Here is an 18,164-nt window from a genome sequence, read left to right on the forward strand (position 1 = left end):
AAAAAAAAAAAAAAAAAAGGCCAGGCAGGGTGGGAAGGGGCACAGAGGCAGGGGCCGCTCCGTTTATGTGACTGCATCCACATCGTTATGCAGCACCACAGCTAAAGGTGCAGTACAGCCAACAGTGCTCCCATCTAGAGGGCCAAGAACTTTCTCCAGTGGAGATGCAGCCCAAGGAACTGGCCCTTGCCCCAAGACCAGAGTCGGTCAGAGATCCAGGGCAGGGGGGCCCCATGGCTGGCTTGCTGTTGGTCAGCCAGAAGGGGTGCTTTCTACACCCGCTGCCTCCCCAACCTTTGTCAGATAACGACAGATGTCTCCCCACACCACAAGGTTTCACATAGTGAAAATTACCAGTGGACGCATCCCCTCTGGGACAGAAACCTGGCAGGGGCTGGAGACCAGAGGTGTGACCCAGGGAAACCACCTGGCAAAAGTAACAACATCTGGCTGGGCACGGTGGCTCATGGCACTTTGGGAGGCTGAGGTAGACAGCTCATCTGAGGTCAGGAGTTCAAGACCAGCCTTGCCAACATGATGAAACCCTGTCTCTACTAAAAATACAAAAAATTAGTTTGGTGTGGTGGCGCACGCCGGTAGTCCCAGCTACTTGGAAAGCTGAGGCAGAATTGCTTGAACCCGGGAGGCGGAGGTTGCAGTGAGCCAAGATCACTCCACTGCACTCCAACTTGGGCGATAAAGAGGATTCCGTCTTGAAAAAAAAAACAAACAAAAAACGGTGGCAACATCTGAACCTCAGACAAGCACTTCCTGTGTGCCCTCAATTTAGGCCTAAACTCTGTCCATAAACTTTGGACCATCTGTAAGCCCACCACCAAGGAAGAGCAAATGACACAAACTTGGGACAACGCCCACAAGATCACAGATCCAAACAGCTGTCTCAGAGGGTTTTGAGTGTTGTTTCACAGGCCTTAAGTCCAGGTCCACCCAGCCCGCATCCCCTCTGGTATACAAACCTGGTAGGGGCTGGGACTGGAGGTGTGACCCAGGGAAGCCAGGTAAAGTGCACACTCTAGGATTTAAGACAGGGTTTGTTTTCCTTTTGGGGGTCACTCAGCACAGAAGAGGCCAACTTTATTTTTTTTTTTTTTTTTTTTTTTTTTTTTTTTTTTTTGAGACGGAGTCTCGCTCTGTCGCCCAGGCTGGAGTGCACTGGCCGGATCTCAGCTCACTGCAAGCTCCGCCTCCCGGGTTTACGCCATTCTCCTGCCTCAGCCTCCCGAGTAGCTGGGACTACAGGCGCCCGCCACCTCGCCCGGCTAAGTTTTTGTATTTTTTTTAGTAGAGACGGGGTTTCACCGTGTCAGCCAGGATGGTCTCGATCTCCTGACCTCGTGATCCGCCCGTCTCGGCCTCCCAAAGTGCTGGGATTACAGGCTTGAGCCACCGCGCCCGGCCGAGGCCAACTTTAGATTCCACAAATTTGTTCTGGGGTTTTCCAGCAGCATTTTATTTTTTGTTTTTATTTATTTTTGAGACGGAGTCTCACTCTGTCGCCCAGGCTGGAGTGCAGTGGTGCAATCTCGGCTCACTGCAAGCTCTGCCTCCTAGGTTCACGCCATTCTCCTGCCTCAGCCTCCAGAGTCGCTGGGACTACAGGTGCCTGCCACCACGACCGGCTAATTTTTTGTATTTTTAGTAGAGACGGGGTTTCACCGTGTTAGCCAGGATGGTCTCGATCTCCTAACCTCATGATCCGCCCGCCTCGGCCTCCCAAAGTGCTGGGATTACAGACGTGAGCCACCGCGCCTGGCCATTTTATTTTTTAGAGACAGGGTTTCCCTCTGTTGCCCAGGCTGCATGCAGTGGCACCATCATGGCTCACTGCAGCCTCAACCTCTCAGATTCAAGTGATCCTCCCACCTCAGCCTCTCGACCAGCAGGGACTACAGGCGTGCACTACTACCCCAGCTAATTTTTTTTTTTTTTTTTTTTTTTTTTTTTTTTTTTGAGACAGAGTCTCGCTCTGTCATCCAGGCTGGAGTGCAGTGGCACGATCTTGGCTCACTGCAAGCTCTGCCTCCCGGGTTCAAGTCATTCTCCTGCCTCAGCCTCCTGAGTAGCAGGGACTACAGGCACCCGCCACCACGCCTGGCTAATCTTTTATATTGTTAGTAGAGACAGGGTTTCACCATGTTAGCCAAGATGGTCTCGATCTTTAACCTCGTAATCCGTCCACCTCGGCCTCCCAATGTGCTGGGATTACAGGCGTGAGCAACCATGCTCGCCTACACCGGCTAATTTTTTAACTTTTTATAGCGACAGGGGTCTCGCTATGTTGCTCAGGCTGGTCTCAAACTCCTGGGCTCGAGTGATCTTCCCACCTTGGCCTCCCAGTGTTAGGATTACAGGTGTGGGCCACCATGTCTAGTCTGAAATAATTTTGGAACCTCTCCTCTCCTCCCTTGGGAGGGCTGACTGAGGATGAAGAAACCATGGTTCTTTCCTGGCCCAATGTATGTACTTTCAGAACCAAAGGGCACCAGTCCGTGCAGAGGACTCCAAAGACCATCCATAGAAATCTGGGCAGGGCTTTCTGGAGGGTGGCCTGTTGGGAAGAACCTGGCCCTTTCCTAACAGTCAGCTCTTCTCACACCTGAGCTGGCGCCAACAGCCAGAGGGAACAGCCTGCTCCTGCCACAGGGCACCAAGGTCGTACCTGTGTGTAGCTGGGACTACAGCAGGAAGTTCAAGCACTGGGTAAAAACTAGACACGTTCCCACTGCATATGCAGTAGATGGTAGACAAATCATTAATAATCAGATCAAAAAACTTTTTTTAAACATCAGAGAAATACATGTGACAATCCTATGATTTTTTTTTATCTGAACAGACTACTAAGTCCAGCCAATAACTGGCTTCTAGTGGAGTCTTAATAGCTCAAGACCTATGAGGCTACTTAAACCAAAGAAGAACCCTTTTTTAAACTACCATCTTGGGCTGGGCACGGTGGCTCACGCCTGTAATTCCAGCACTTTGGGATGCCAAGGTGGGTGGATCACCTGAGGTCAGGAGTTCCAAACCAGCCTGGCAACCATGGTGACACCCATCTCTACTAAAAATACAAAAAAACTAGCTGGGTGTGGTGGCAGGCGCCTCTAATCTCAGCTGTTTGGGAGGCTAAAGCAGGAGAATCACTTGAACCTGGGAGGTGGCGGTTGCAGTGAGCTATCATGCCATTGCACTCCAGCCTGGGCAACAAGAGCAAAACTCTGTCTCAAAAAAAAAAAAAAAAAAAAAAAAGGAGGCCTACCATCTTTAGGACAGGGGTTGGCAAACTATGATCCATGGGCCAAATCTAGCCCACTGCCTGATTCTGTATGGCTTCTAGCATGAAGAATGATTTTTACAGATGAACATTTGCAAAAGGCTTGATGACAGGGAACATGAATGAATCCCAATTAAAGTACATGTTATCTCCTAGAAGAACTCCAATCCTCATGTTAGTGGGCCAATAACATTATAAATAAACAGAACTCTACTTTGAATTTCACCAATTACAAATTTGGGAAATCTGTTTTCTCTCAGAATATAAGTACTCACACAATGTCCTCAGATTTTGCCTCTTGGCCTGCAAAGCCTATATATTTACTAATTTAGGCCCTTTTAGAAAAAGTTTGCCGACCCCTGCTTTAGGATGTCAATTAGAACCCCAAAGCATCTAAAACATTAAATTCTGTCCCTAATATGCCAAGAGGAAGAAGAGTACAGCCTGTTAAATATTAACGCACACTTTTTTTTTTATTAAAATCAGGCAATGGTCTGACAATAAAAAGGCTGTTTATGGAATACTGTTATGTTAAACTTCACTTACAGGATGTTAAATCCTTAGAACTAAGGTTTTCCCTCCGGAAAAAGATTAATGGAAACATCAATTGCTTTTCAGACTTGATAGTTGCTGCTTCAAAAGGTGGTTTTACACAAATACTAAATTAAAAAAAAAAAAAACCTTTAGTACACAATGAATTGCTTTTATTTCGGTATGCATCCACATTTCAGCATTTAGTGGTCCTGAACAGCAAGTGGAAAGATGCAGCAATTTGCTAGGAGGTCAAGCCCACCAATTTCGGGGATCTGCTTTGCACACCGGGTTCTTTCTTAATCCCTGCTGAGGATCTTGGGAAGCAGCAGCAGCACCAAAACCAAGGCATGCACCGGATTCAAGGTTCTTTTTGTTCCAGTTGTCAGATTCCAAACTAGACCCCAATGGATTGCAAGGATGACCAAATGAAAGCCCTGTTTAAAACTTCTTCAATTTTTGAAAGCAAAACAATTATAGGAAAGTAAAACAATTCAGAGGGATCATGTGTGCTTACAAGTGTCTTCATGTGGTCTTTCTTCAAGTTCAACCACCAAGGACTCCAAGAGCTGGCAGGTCTGAGTAACCCTGGTGACGATTCTTTTCACCTTATCAAAACCTGAGCTAAAAACAATGCATCAGCTGATGACAGCAGAGGGTGGCAGGGCTGAGGCCCCATTATTCATTTCCCAGGCTGGTGGACAGTGAGTGAGTATGGTTCCAAAACTAAACAAGGGAGGTCAGAGACTCTTTCCAACCTTACCTGATGGCTTCTGGCCAAAGCAAGGAAGTGTCATGGAAGGTGTTGAGTGGTGACGGTGCAAAAAGGAAGTTGAGGAGGAGGGAGAAAAAGCAGCACCCCTCGATAAAGGTGGGGGAGAGAAGATACGGGGAAAGCCCTGAATTCCTCACCGAAGGCCAATCTCAGAGGGGAGCGGAGGGGTTACAATCTATGCTTCGGCCAAGGGTGGGAGTGGAGGAGTGTGGGAATAGGATGATGGCTTGGAAGGGGCATCATTTAAGACTTAAAGAAACCAGGGGTGCAGGCGAAGCACCCCACACACCTAGCAGTAGTCCCACAGGCTGCGACCTGAAACCTTCACATCTACTCTAACAAGCCCCCCAGGCTAGAGGGCTGTTGTTGCAGGGAGGGTGGGAGGCGGGAGGGTAAGGGGAGAAGTCAGAGACCCCAGGCCGTGTAATCAGCAGCAAGGTGATTGTGTGATGTGTCTTTTCACAGTTAAGTTAGATGTGCCCCACCAGTTATGATGGGAATCAATTTAAATAGACTTTCTTGATCCCAGAAGTTCAACTACGTGGACAGTGGTTACACTTGACAGGATGATTTGTTATAGCACAACTTATATATTTCAAATGGACAAAAAATTAGTATCATTTACAGTATCTTAAGATAAATTTCCTTTGAATGGGAGCTTCCTTTCCAGTACTTTGAGGTCTACAAGACGTATCTAGAAAATTTACTACTGTGGAAAATGAAGACTGCTTAAATCGAATGGGGGGGAAGGGGAAGGGGAAGGGCCTGTGGTTTTTCTTTTTGATTAATTGCTGTAACACTGTCCTTCGGGCGGCTGAGGGAGTTTCATATTTTCTTTAGACATCATTAGGCGCCGAAGCTCTTGCAGGACAACTTTGATGCTATATGAATTCTGCCATTTTGCTAGCACTGATATGGCTCTTGGGTCCACCTACAACAAGGCAAACAAAAGCAAATTACTCTCAGACTCTCAAACAAAACAGCTATATGCTGGGGCTAAGCTAAGATGCAAACTAGAGTAAGATGTACTTTTCAAGTTGAACCTGCTGCTAATCCTAATACCTTACACGAAAAATACCTACCTGCTGGAGTCCCTCCCTCCAGTCAGCCTGCCTTTCCCTTTTGTGTCCTGAACACTTACTATCTGGGATAAGGAAACGGTGGTACTGACACTTGGTGAGACTCAACCCAGCCCTACTTGGCTCCACAACAATGGCTGCAGCTGGGCTGGCTGCTGCCGTGCTCAGGGCCTGTCCTCTTCACTGCGCCCAGGTAGTGGGGACAGATGTGCATGCAGGGCAGTACGGACAGCCAAGGCAAAGGGTGGCCAGGACCCGTGCTCTAGTGACAAGGGTCTGCCACAGAGCCAGTGCCTCTCAGATTAGGGCAGCATTTCCCAAAATAAATTCCCCAAAGCATGGGTTGAGTTCTGGGCTCAGGACTTTAGGTGGAACTCAGATTCAGGATTAAACACCGAACACACTGTAACGAAGCTCATCTCTTTTCAATTTTCCAGTCTTCTGAGTATCTCAAAGATGAAGGCTTGGTGTGATGTTAATGTGTAGCATCCCTTCAACACTTGCAGGAGAGCAGACCTCAAAGGCTCAAAGCCTTTGGGTAAATGACACATGGAGTCAAGATTTATTAACATTGCTCTGTTTTTATAATATTTACTATTGCCATTATTGCCCAGTTATGAGAACTGAGACAGGTTTTCCATTTATGGTAGTAAAAATAAAAAAGCAAGGCAATTAAAGGAAAAACATATTACGTGCCAGTGGTTCACAAATAAGGCCCAGGGGGTAAAGGTGTAGCCCTGGGCAAGATCTTCTATGTCTGTGCCTCAGTTTCCTCATCTCTACCTCATCGGGATGGCGTGAGGACTGAAAGAGCTCATATCTCAAAGTGACCAGTACAGAACTAGCCCAGGGTAAGTGCTATATGAGTGATCGCCAGATATAATTGGGAAATAGGCCTCACCCGAAATCTGTGCTCCTATGCACAGTGATACAGTTTATCAACAAATAACCCAAGAACATACGGAATTGGGCCCAGTCTAAAAGCTCCTGATGTTAAGTACAAAGCAACTGTCAACCCCAAGGAACAAGTGGGGCAGAAAAAACAACTTACCACTCCATTAGAACTATTTACTCCATTCATATTAATTTTTGTTACAAATCTTACAAAGGGGGGTGCTTCTGGGTATTTAGGTCCACATTCTATTTTAAGGCTGTATATTCGGTTTTCATAAATTGTCTGGAAAAAAAGGGTACAGAGATGTCACGCAATTACAACAAAGCATTCAAAAAGGTAGAGCCTGTGAAACCTCATTTATCCCTGACTGGAGAACTGGTACATCTGCTTCCAGCATGGAGTCTACTTGTTCTGTGGTAGGCCAGCAGTTCTAAACTAGTTCCTATACTAGTTTATATGACTTCCAGGCCTTAGGGGAATAAAAAGAAGATGAAGCATTTAAGCTAGTACCAGTGAAGTTTTAAGTTAATATTATGTCTAATCAGAGGGACCTGTTTTTATGTTAATTTCTCTACTTTGCAGTCCTTCTCTGGGGAATGGTAAGAGGCACTCTCTGTTCTAGGAAGCCAAGTTAAATGTCCACTCACCAGGCTCATCAGCCAATCAGTTAAATACCACTATGTGGTATTAAAGCGCAGAGCAGGCCACTGCTTTAGAGAACCTCAAAATTCAGACAAGATGAGGGAGGGGTGCAGACCCAGAGCTGCTTCCCCCTTCTCCATCACTCCGGGGTTAGGCACTGGGTAAGGGATTTCAGTGGGGGTGTTCCACCCCTCCCTGCAGTCTTTTTTTTTTTGGTAGTCTGACCTAAGAGATTACTGGCATTCAGTGGGTGAGGTGGCACAGGGAAAAACAGTTTTGTTTTGTTTTGTTTTTGAGACGGAGTTTTGCTCTTGTTGCCCAGGCTGGAGTGCAGTGGTGTAATCTCGGCTCACCACAATCTCTGCCTCCCGGGTTCAAGAGATTCTCCTGCCTCCTGAGTAGCTGGGATTACAAGCATGTGCCACCATGGCTGGATAATTTTGTACTTTTAGTAGAGATGGGGTTTCTCCATGTTGGTCAGGCTGGTCTCAAACTCCTGACCTTAGTTGATCCGCCCACCTCGGCCTCCCAAAGCGCTGGGATTACAGGCGTGAGCCACCACACCCAGCCAAAAACAGTCCTTCTTAAAAGGCTAAGTGTGCCTTTGTTGAGAAACACTGAAAAGTCCAACCCCCTACGTCAATAATCTCTTCATTGTACCGTCTAACCCATGAGCAGTGAGACGCGCTCTGCTGCCCGACTGTTCGTTCGGCTTGGAGCACCCCGCCCGCACCTGAAATGCCTTGCAACCCTGAAGACCCAGCTCAAACACCACCTAGTCCCTATCTTTCTGTCCCATATGAAGTCACACTGCTATCACATGTGTCTGAAGACCACACTGAAGGGTGATGTCTCCCAGTTAAGAGTAGCCCCCTCAAAGGCACGAGCTCCCCTCTCTGCGGGTTCCCCTCTCAGGCATCAGCGCCCTCTCCTCACTAAAGGAGTCTTGTACCGCGCAAGTCAATTGCTCCGGTGCAAAGAGCGGCATCTAGTGGTCTTTAGGGAGAATAAATCAGAGGATGTGATTTAAACCCTTAATTCAGAAGGCATTCATAATATACCCATGGAAACTTTTCTTGTCCACAGGGATCCCTAACTATAACCAAACCAAAACTGTGAATTTCTACCTACCCTCAACCTGCCCTCTTCTTCCTCAGTAAGTGACATCAGCATCTACCCAGCTAAAGCAAAAATCTAGCAGGCAACCCAATTCCCCTTTCCCTTACCCTCTACCTGCCAGCGGTCAGAAGGTCCCACTGTTCTACCTCTGAAAGAGACCCTGTATCTGTCCACTTTCCTCCACCACCATCACCTCTTCTGAACTCCCCCAAGTCTTCCTCTCTTGCTGCCGGCACAGCAGCCAGAAGACGGACATCTTCAAAACAGGAAGCTGTCTCTGCTGGCTTCACCCTCTGACAGCTCCTAGTGACCTGAAGAGGAAGCCAAAGTTCCCAGACTGACCTGGGCAGCCGTAACTTCCTCTTCTTTTACTCTTCTCCCTCCCCTGCCCACCATTCCTCTTCAAGCTTGCCAAGTGCTCTCTACCTTGGGGCTCTCACCCCAGCTGCTTCCCCTTGGAAGTCCTCCCAATCCCCTCAGCCCCTCCCAACCGAGGCTCAATTAGGCATCAGACACCCTCACTAAACAAGGAAAAAGGAGGGTGCGGGCCTTGACAGGGGCCCTCAACTGAATTGGTACTTAAATGTTTGTTGAATGAATGTTTATCTTCACACTTTTATGTTATAAAATAACACCTCATTGCAATTAAGGTGTTTCCTCAAAGAAAAAAAAAAAAAATCCCCCAGTACACAGAATAAGTAGGAAGCAAACAAAGGCATGACTCACATACAGATTTATGGAAAATATGAGAGATCCATCTTCAGAACCTATCAGTCTCCATCAACAACTACATACTCAGTGTCGACTGAATGGATCCTGAATGGAGCAAAATTATACTCCTTGGTTTTGTCACACAATTCAAGGATGAAATTCCTTACAGTTTAAGGAATCAAATTTCTCACCACTGATGTTCATCTGGTAATTTCACTGGAACACAGTAAAACAAACAAACAAACAAACAAACAAAAAAAAGCCTCAAGTCAAGTGATCCCACACACATACCTGAAGGGTCATTTAAAAGCCCCAAGCTAAGGCTGGGCGTGGTGGATCACGCCTGTAATCCCAACATTTTGGGAGGCCGAGGCAGGCGGATCACGAGGTCAGGAGATGGAGACCATCCTGGCTAACACGGTGAAACCCTATCTCTACTAAAAATACAAAAAATTAGCCAGGCGTGGTGGCGGGCGCCTGTAGTCCCAGCTACTCGGGAGGCTGAGGCAGGAGAATGGTGTGAACCCGGGGGGCGGAGCTTGCAGTGAGCCGAGATTGTGCCACTGCACTCCAGCCTGGGCGACAGAGTGAGACTCCGTCTCAAAAAAAAAAAAAAGAAAAAGAAAAAGAAAAAAAAAGCCCCAAGCTAAGGCTGGGGGCGGTGGCTCATGACTGTAATCCCATCACTTTGTGGGGCCGAGGCAGGTGGTCAGGAGTTCGAGACCCACCTGGCCAACATGATGAAACCCTGTCTCTAGTAAAAATACAAAAATTAGCCAGGCATAGTGACAGGTGCCTGTAGTCCCAGCTACCCGGGAGGCTGAGACAGGCGAACGCTTAAATCTGGGAGGTGGAAGCTGCAGTGAGCCGAGATTGTACCACTGCACTCCAGCTTGGGTGACAGAGCAACACTGTGTCTTAAGAAAAAAAAAAATAAAAAGCACCAAGCTAGATTTTAATAGAAAACAGGGTTACAGGGTTTCTGGTTTTTTTCTTTTATTTTGTTCATGAGTGCTCCAGGGACCTGCTAAAACAGTTTCAGCAAAGGAAATGTACCTGAAGAATTGCTGGAACATTCTGTGTCTGTGAGAAATACTGCTCTTAAGATTCATTATTTCATCACGAAACAAACACTTTCCACTTTGTTGATATGGCTCATGCTTTGTGGAGCCATTTGGCAGTGCTCACCAACATGTGAAATGAGCATGCTCAGACCAGCAGACCCCTTCCTAGCAATTTCCTTCAGAGAGATGCATACTTGTGCACAAAATGTGAAGCACTGTCTGCAATAGCAAAAATACCTACAATCTACATGTCTACTTGCAAGGGACTATATGAACATGGCATATTCATATAACCCAGAGACTTCATAGCCTTCTCAAAGGCCGAGGGTACACACACACTCACATGAAAGACTGGCAAAACACGGTACCGGGTATTGACAGTACATTGTAGGATATGTATAACATATAGAAGCAGGCCTACACTTTCTTCCAATTCTGGGTATATTTGTGTGCACACAGGCTACTTCATCCATTAGGCACTACAGGCCCAGAGCCTGGAGATTACAAATTTTTCCTGGGTCAAATGTATATATATGAGATAACCCCAGTCTAATCATTAGAAAAAAATAAAAAGTCAAATTCCAATAGAGAGACAGTCTACAAAATATCTGACCAGTACTCCTCAAAACAGCCAAGGACATCAAAAACAAGAAAAACCTGAGAAATGTCATTGTCACGAGGAGCCAGAAATATGACGACTAAGTGTAATGTGGTATCTTGGATGGGATTCTGGAACAAAACACAGACATAAGTAAAAACTTAAGAACACCTGAATAAAGTATGGACTTTAGTTAATAATAATGTATTAACATTGGTTTATTGGTTGTGACAAAGGTACCATACTAACATAAGATGCTAGCAACAAGGAAAAGGTGGTACAGGAAGTACCACCTTTGCAACTTTTCTATAAGCCTGTAAGTATTGGAAAATAAAATTTGTTTTAAAAATGTATGAGCTAGGCTAGGCACAGTGACTCATGCCTGTAATCTCAGCACTTTGGTAGGCCAAGACAGGAGAACTGCGTGAGCCTAGGAGTTCGAGACCAGCCTGGGCAACAAAGTGAGACCTCGTCTCTACAAAAAGTAAAAAAAATTAGCCAGGCGTGGTGGTGCGCCTGTGGTCTTGGCTACTTGGGAGGCTGAGGCAGGAGGATTACTTGAGCCCAGGAGGTGAAGGCTGCAGTGAGCTGTGATTGTGTCAGTGCACTCCAGCCTGGGTGACAGAATGAGACCCTACCTTAAAAAAAAAAAAAAAAAGAAATATGAGAAAAGGAATAAGGTATTAATTACAAAAATATGCAAAGAAAATTACAAAATCTAAACATATAAAAAGGAAACATTAGGTCAACTAGTCACCTGCTATTCAGTTTGAATCTTACGTAGTTATACACAAATTATGTTTAATGTACAATGTGGGTACATGCTATGTTAGAATGCAAATCACTGTTACTGCTGGGGAGAAGAGTAGGGATATGGCAGTTAGGGTAAGTCAGGAAAAAAGACTCCACACTAGGTTTTATAACAGAATTTAATATAAAACATTGGTTAAACAGGCGTCAGTAGACTGGAAATGCTAAAAGGGAATCTAAGCTAACACAGATGTAATAAACGAAATGAAGCAGGATGGAAACTCTTAAGGGAGTGGGGACTAAGCTGGAGTTGACCAGGGTTGGAGGCTAAGGAAGAGGTCTGCAGAGCTGAACTCAGATCTCTGAGGAGGGGGTGCTGCCTGGCTGCTGCTAGAACTTCCAAGGAACGGGCCTGGCGGGATGTGATGAGGCTGGTTTTGTGACTGTCCCCAAAAAGCTGGAGACTGAAACCCACTGCTGATGCCAGGATGAAGGGCTGTTACCAGGGTGGTACAGACAGAACAAACAGGCAAACAAGACACAGCAAATCCCTTTTCCCTTCCCCATGCCTTTCAGGCTCTCTCGTGTCCCTGACTGGTGGAACCTTAAGAGGAAGCCAGCTGACAAAGGAAAAGTGTAGTGTGCAGAGTCCCAGCCCCAGCATCCAAAGTAAAGCGGAGAGAAGCGGGCTTGGAGCTTCCTAACCAGCACCAGCAGGCACCTCTGCACAGCAACGAGACACAATTATCCTTTGTACAGAGACTCTCCCTCTTCCCACCACTCATGGTATCCTTCTGAGTAAGCACAGGACCCATCTCTAGGCAATATTAAGTTTTCACTTCTCTAGTTAGGTTGTAGAATATTTGGGTGACACTCAGACTTAAGGACTGAATGGTCAAATTAACCACATGATCCTAATATAAAATAAAAAGGAGGAGGCATTTGCCCCTTCATATTTGCTTGCTGTTCCTTTAGGTATCACTCCAGTATGAGTCCCCTCACCTTGGCAGCAAGAGCTGGTTTTGGGCTTCAGTGTCTTTTGTACTCCCCCAACCAGCCTTGCCCTTGCCCCGTGGGTGCCAGCAGCAGCAGAGGGGGCACCTTCTTCCCAAGTGCCAGGTTCTGACAGCCCAAGCTTCCTCTCCTGGCCTCCCAACCCCAGGGGGTGGTTACTGTTTCTGCAGCGGTATCTGTGTTCTCACAGTGTGCCTTCTTTGATTTTTTAGTCCAACTTAAATTTGATCAACTTCCTATATTAAATTATCTCTGTTGCCTAGTATTGGGTATAGATCCAAAGGAAATTAAATCAGTATCTCAAAGAGATAGCTCTTTGCAGCTATTCACAATAGCCAATACATGGAAACAACTTAAATGTCCTAGAGAAAATATGGCATATATCACACAATGAAATATTATTCAGCCATAAATAAGAAATCCTGCCAGTTGGAGAACGCTTGAACCCGGGAGGCGGAGGCTGCAGTGAGCCGAGATGGCGCCACTGCACACCAGCCTAGGCGACAGTGCGAGACTTTGTCTCAAAAAAAAAAAAAAAAAAAAGACAAAAAGAAATCTTGCCAGTCCTGACAACATGGATGAGCCTGAAGGACATTGCGCTAAGTGAAATAAGCCAGACACAGAAAGACAAAGACTGTATGATCTCACTTATATGTGGAATCTAAAAGTAGAACTCACAGAAGCAGAGAATAGAACAGTGGTTGACAGGGACCAGGGTGTAAGGGGAAATACTGGTCAAAGGGCACAAACTTTCAGTTATGAGTAAGTTCTGGGAATCTAATGTAAAGCATGGTGACTACAGGTAATAATGCTGGATTGTTTACTTGAAATTTGGTAAAACAGTACATCTTAAGTGTCCTTACCACAGACACAGACAGACACACAAGGTAGCTACATGTAGTGATGGATGTGTTGATTAATTTGGTTGTGGTAATCATTACACAATGTATATGTATATCAAGTCATCACATTATATACCTTGGATATATATAGTTTTTATCAATTACACCTTAATAAAGCTGGGAAAAAAATTACCTTGTATGATTTCTCTTTTCCTGACTGACACAGAGTTAAAGCGGGACTAAGTTAACTTCTTATTCTATATACTCTATATTGTCGGAAAAAAAATTTTTTTTTGAGACAAGAGTCTTGCTCTGTCACCCAGGTTGGAGTGCAGTGGTATGATCTTGGCCCACTGAAACCTCTGCCTCCTGGGTTCAAGCAATTCTCCCTCCTTAGCCTCCCGAGTAGCTGGGACTACAGGCGCACGGCACTATGCCCAGCTAAGTTTTATATTTTTAGTAGAGATGGGGTTTCAACACGTTGGCCAGGCTGGTCTCAACTCCTGACCTCAAGTGATTCACCCGCCTCGGCCTCCCAAAGCGCTGGGATTACAGGCGTGAATCACCACGCCTGGGCTTTTGTCGTTAAAAATATTTACAAGAATATATTCATTAATTAGTCATATAACTGAAGGCTTTTTTTTTTTTTTTTTTAGACGGAGTCTTGCTCTTGTCGCCCAGGCTGGAGTGCTGTAGTGCAATCTCGGCTCACTGCAACCTCCACCTCCCGGGTTCAAGTGATTCTCCTGCCTCAGCCTCCTGAGTCAGGCACCTGCCACCGCGCCCAGCTAATTTTTATACTTTTTTAGTAGAGACAGGGTTTCGCCATATTGGCCAGGCTGGTCTTGAACTCCTGACCTCAGGTGATCTGCCCGCCTCGGCCTCCCAAAGTGCTGGAATTACAGGCGTGAGCCACCATGCCTGGCCTCAAAGCTTTTAAGAAAGAGATCAGTCAATAAGCACTGATATAGAAAGATGTCCACCATCTACCATCTATTAGGTGAAAAAAATTAAGTTGTAAAACATTATGCATAGGAAGATCTCATTTTTCTTAAAAAGATATATATTGGCCGGGCGCGGTGGCTCAAGCCTGTAATCCCAGCACTTTGGGAGGCCGAGACGGGCAGATCACAAGGTCAGGAGATCGAGACCATCCTAGCTAACACGGTGAAACCCCGTCTCTACTAAAAAATACAAAAAAAAACTAGCCGGGTGAGGTGGCGGGCGCCTGTAGTCCCAGCTACTGGGGAGGCTGAGGCAGGAGAATGGCGTAAACCCGGGAGGCGGAGCTTGCAGTGAGCTGAGATCCGGCCACTGCACTCCAGCCTGGGAGACAGAGCGAGACTCCGTCTCAAAAAAAAAAAAAAAAGATATATATTTACGTTTGCACACCCACAGCAAAAATGGGTAGAAACACACCACACACCAACTTAAGTTTCATTCAATGGTGAGCGTAATGAATCAGAGAAAGGATCACTTTCCTTTTACTTCCTACACCCCTGTAATTATGTTCGGTTCCTCTGAAGCATGGGTACCAGTACTTCAGGGTAAGTATGTGTATAAACACACAGCCAGGCTCTAACCTACACATAAAACACTATTTTGGCTGGGTGTCGTGGCTCACACCTGTAATCCCAGCACTTTGGGAGACCAAGGTGGGCAGATCACCTGAGGTCAGGAGTTTGAGACCAGCTTGGCCAACATGGCAAAAACCTGTCTCTACTAAAAATACAAAAATTAGCCAGGCGTGGTGGTGTGTGCCTGTAATCCCAGCTACTAGGGAGGGTGAGGCAAGAGAATCGCTCGAACCTAGGAGGCAGAGATTGCAGTGAGCTGAGATCATGCTACTGCACTCCAGTCTGGGCAACAGAGCAAGGTTCATCTCAAAAAAAAAAAAAAAAAAAAAAGAAAAAACACTATTTTGGAGAACCCCAGAGGCACAATAGTGCTTCTCAACGAGGGCAATTTTTGCCCCTCTGCTGGGAAGGGGAAGGGAGGATCAAGCACTGTCTAGACACATTTATGGTTGTTGCAATGGAGACGGGGTACTGCTGGCATCTAGTGAGTAGAGGCCAGGGATGCTGCTAAACAGCCTACATGCACACACCTAGCACCCCCATGACAAAGAAAAGAACCAGCCCAATATGCCGAGGCTGAGAAACCCTGCTCTATATAACTTGACTATTGTTAGTACTTCTGTGGTCAAAGTAGAAATACTCCATGTCTAATGCTATGAACAGCCACACATTTGCCAGAATTATGCAAGGAGTAGTTGGCTCAGAAGCTTTGTTTTTAGGCTTGCAGGATTTGCTTTTCTTTAAATAAAAACAAACAAACAAACAAAAAAGGTGGGGGCACTATTCAAACAGCACACATATATGACTAAAACATTCAAAGAGTACAGAAGGGTATATGGTAAAAAGTAAGTTTCCTTTCCACTCTAGCCCTAGCCAGCCAGCTCCCTTCTGAAGAAGACAATCCCTGTCAGCAGCTTCTTTTCCATTCCTCCAGAGGTATTCTAAGCACACAGAAGCAGTGTATGCATGAGCTCTTCCTCTGCCCCCATGGCCCCCGACTCCAACTGGCAGCATACTCTGTCTCCTGCTTTATAATTTACTTTTTCACAATATCATGGAGATCATTCCATTTACTTTTTCACAATGTCATGGAGATCATTCCATTTCAGCACACATAAATCTGTCTCATTGTTCAACAGCTAAACAGGAAATAATATGGTGTACTCAAAGATGATGTTGTTTCCAATATTTTGCTACTACTGACAATGCTGCATGAAATAATTTTGTACACTGCCTTTGGGCAATACATTGAAGAGAAGCTGGAAAGTAAATTCCTAGAAGAATTCCTGGATCATATGGCACAAACCTTTGAAATTTTGATGGAAAACATTCTTTTGAGTAAAACAAAAACAAAAATATAATAGGGAGATGAGTTACTCAAGTGCTCTATTTAGATGCTGTAATAATTATGTGGATATTCGAGTTATATAGCAAACAGCTCATGTGTTAATCATAAAAGATTGGTCACAGGAAGTATCTACATGCAGATAGTTCCTTTTATGACTTAGTTTCTAACCTTGGGGAACCAGGATAATAAAAACTAAAGGGGTCAAAAGACAGTAACAAGTACTGGTGAGAATGTTGAGAAATGGGAACTCTCAGGCATTGCTAGTAGGAATGTAAAATGGCGCAGTCGCTTTGGGAAACAGTTTGGCATTTCCTCCAAATGTTAAACACAGTCACCATATGATCCAGCAATTCCACTCCTAGGTATACACCCAGGGGAATTCAAAATCTGTATCTCCGGCAGGGTGCGGTGGCTCATGAGGTCAGGAGTTCAAGACCAGCCTGGCTAAGATGGCGAAACCCTGTCTCTACTAAAAATACAAAATTAACTGGGCGTGGTGGCAGGCACCTGTAATCCCAGCTACTTGGGAGGCTGAGACAGAGAATTGCTTGAACCCAGAAGGCAGAGGTTGCAGTGAGCTGAGACTGTGCCACTGCACTCCAGCCTGGGAGACAGAGGGAGACTCCAACTCAAAAAAATATATATATATGATATGTAATCTATATATATCTATATATAAATATATAATATATATCTATATAGACATAAAATATATTTATATAGATATATAGATATATATATCTATAAATATAAATATATATCTATAAATATAAAAATATATATCTATATATAAATATATCCATATAAATATATATAAATATATAAGATATATATCATATATTGTTATATATAACATATGTTATATAATATATTGTATGTTATATATTATATGTTATGGATAATATATATTACATATGCTATGTATAATATATATTATATTATATATGTTTTATATATAATATAGGCGTGGAGGATTTGCTTTTCTTTAAATAATATATAATTATATTATATTTATATTATACAATTATATATGTAACATATTTACATATGTGTAATATATGTAATATATGTAATATAATTGTATATAATATAAATATATATTATATGTTATATAACATATATAATATATATCCATCTTCAAAGGAGAAAAAATTAGGTAGCCAAAAACAAAAACTATGTCCATCCATTCCAGCAGGTGTAGATAAAAAAAAAAAAGAAACTATATGTCCACTTACAAACCTTTAATATAAACATTCCTAACAGCATGATTTATAATAGCCAAAAGGTAGAAACAACCCAAATGTTCACCAACAAATGAACAAAATATGGCATATCTGTACAATGGAATATTATCCAGCCATAAGAAGAATAAAAGTATTGATAGATGCTACAGTATGCTTGAACCTTGAAAAAATTATGCTGAGTAAAGGAAGCCAGTCACAAAAGGCCACATACTGTAGAATTCCATTTTTATAATAGATATTCAGAAAAGGCAAATTCATTGAGCTAGAAAGTAGACTGATGATTGTCAAAGATGGGAAATGGGGCATGTGGGAGGGAGAATGGGGGCTGCCTACTGATGGGTATGGGGTTTCTTTTTGAGGTGATGAAAATGTTCTGAAATTAGTGACAGATGCACAATTCTGAATATAAGACCACTGAACTGTACATTTAAAGGGGTGAATTCTATCCCAATAAAGCTGTTACTAAAAACAAATACATGAGGCCTGGCGTGGTGGCTCACACCTGTAATCCCAGCACTTTGGGAGGCCGAGGCGGACGGATCACGAGGTCAAGAGATTGAGACCATCCTGGCAAACACGGTGAAACTCCGTCTCTACTAAAAAGTACAAAAATTACCTGGGCGTGGTGGCGCTCACCTGTAGTCCCAGCTACTTGGGAGGCTGAGGCAGGAGAATTGCTTGAACCC

At 44.4% G+C, this 18,164-nt stretch overlaps 1 protein-coding gene across 5 annotated transcripts in view; it reads right to left on the reverse strand.

The window, feature by feature from the left end:
* Positions 1-3,736: 3,736 nt before the first annotated feature.
* Positions 3,737-18,164, reverse strand: part of UBE2V1 (ubiquitin conjugating enzyme E2 V1) — a 35,599-nt gene continuing 21,171 nt past the window's right edge. For 4 of the 5 annotated variants that reach the window (XM_015148758.3, XM_077948000.1, XM_028827088.2 and 1 more), the window contains 2 exons: positions 6,726-6,851; positions 3,737-5,526 (listed from right to left, as the gene is read on the reverse strand). In XM_015148758.3, coding sequence (XP_015004244.1) covers positions 5,380-5,526; positions 6,726-6,851 — 273 coding nt within the window. In that variant the 3' untranslated portion in view covers positions 3,737-5,379. 5 annotated transcript variants of the gene reach the window in all.

This window comes from Macaca mulatta, chromosome 10, assembly GCF_049350105.2.
Source record: "Macaca mulatta isolate MMU2019108-1 chromosome 10, T2T-MMU8v2.0, whole genome shotgun sequence".
NCBI classification, from domain to species: Eukaryota; Metazoa; Chordata; class Mammalia; order Primates; family Cercopithecidae; genus Macaca; species Macaca mulatta.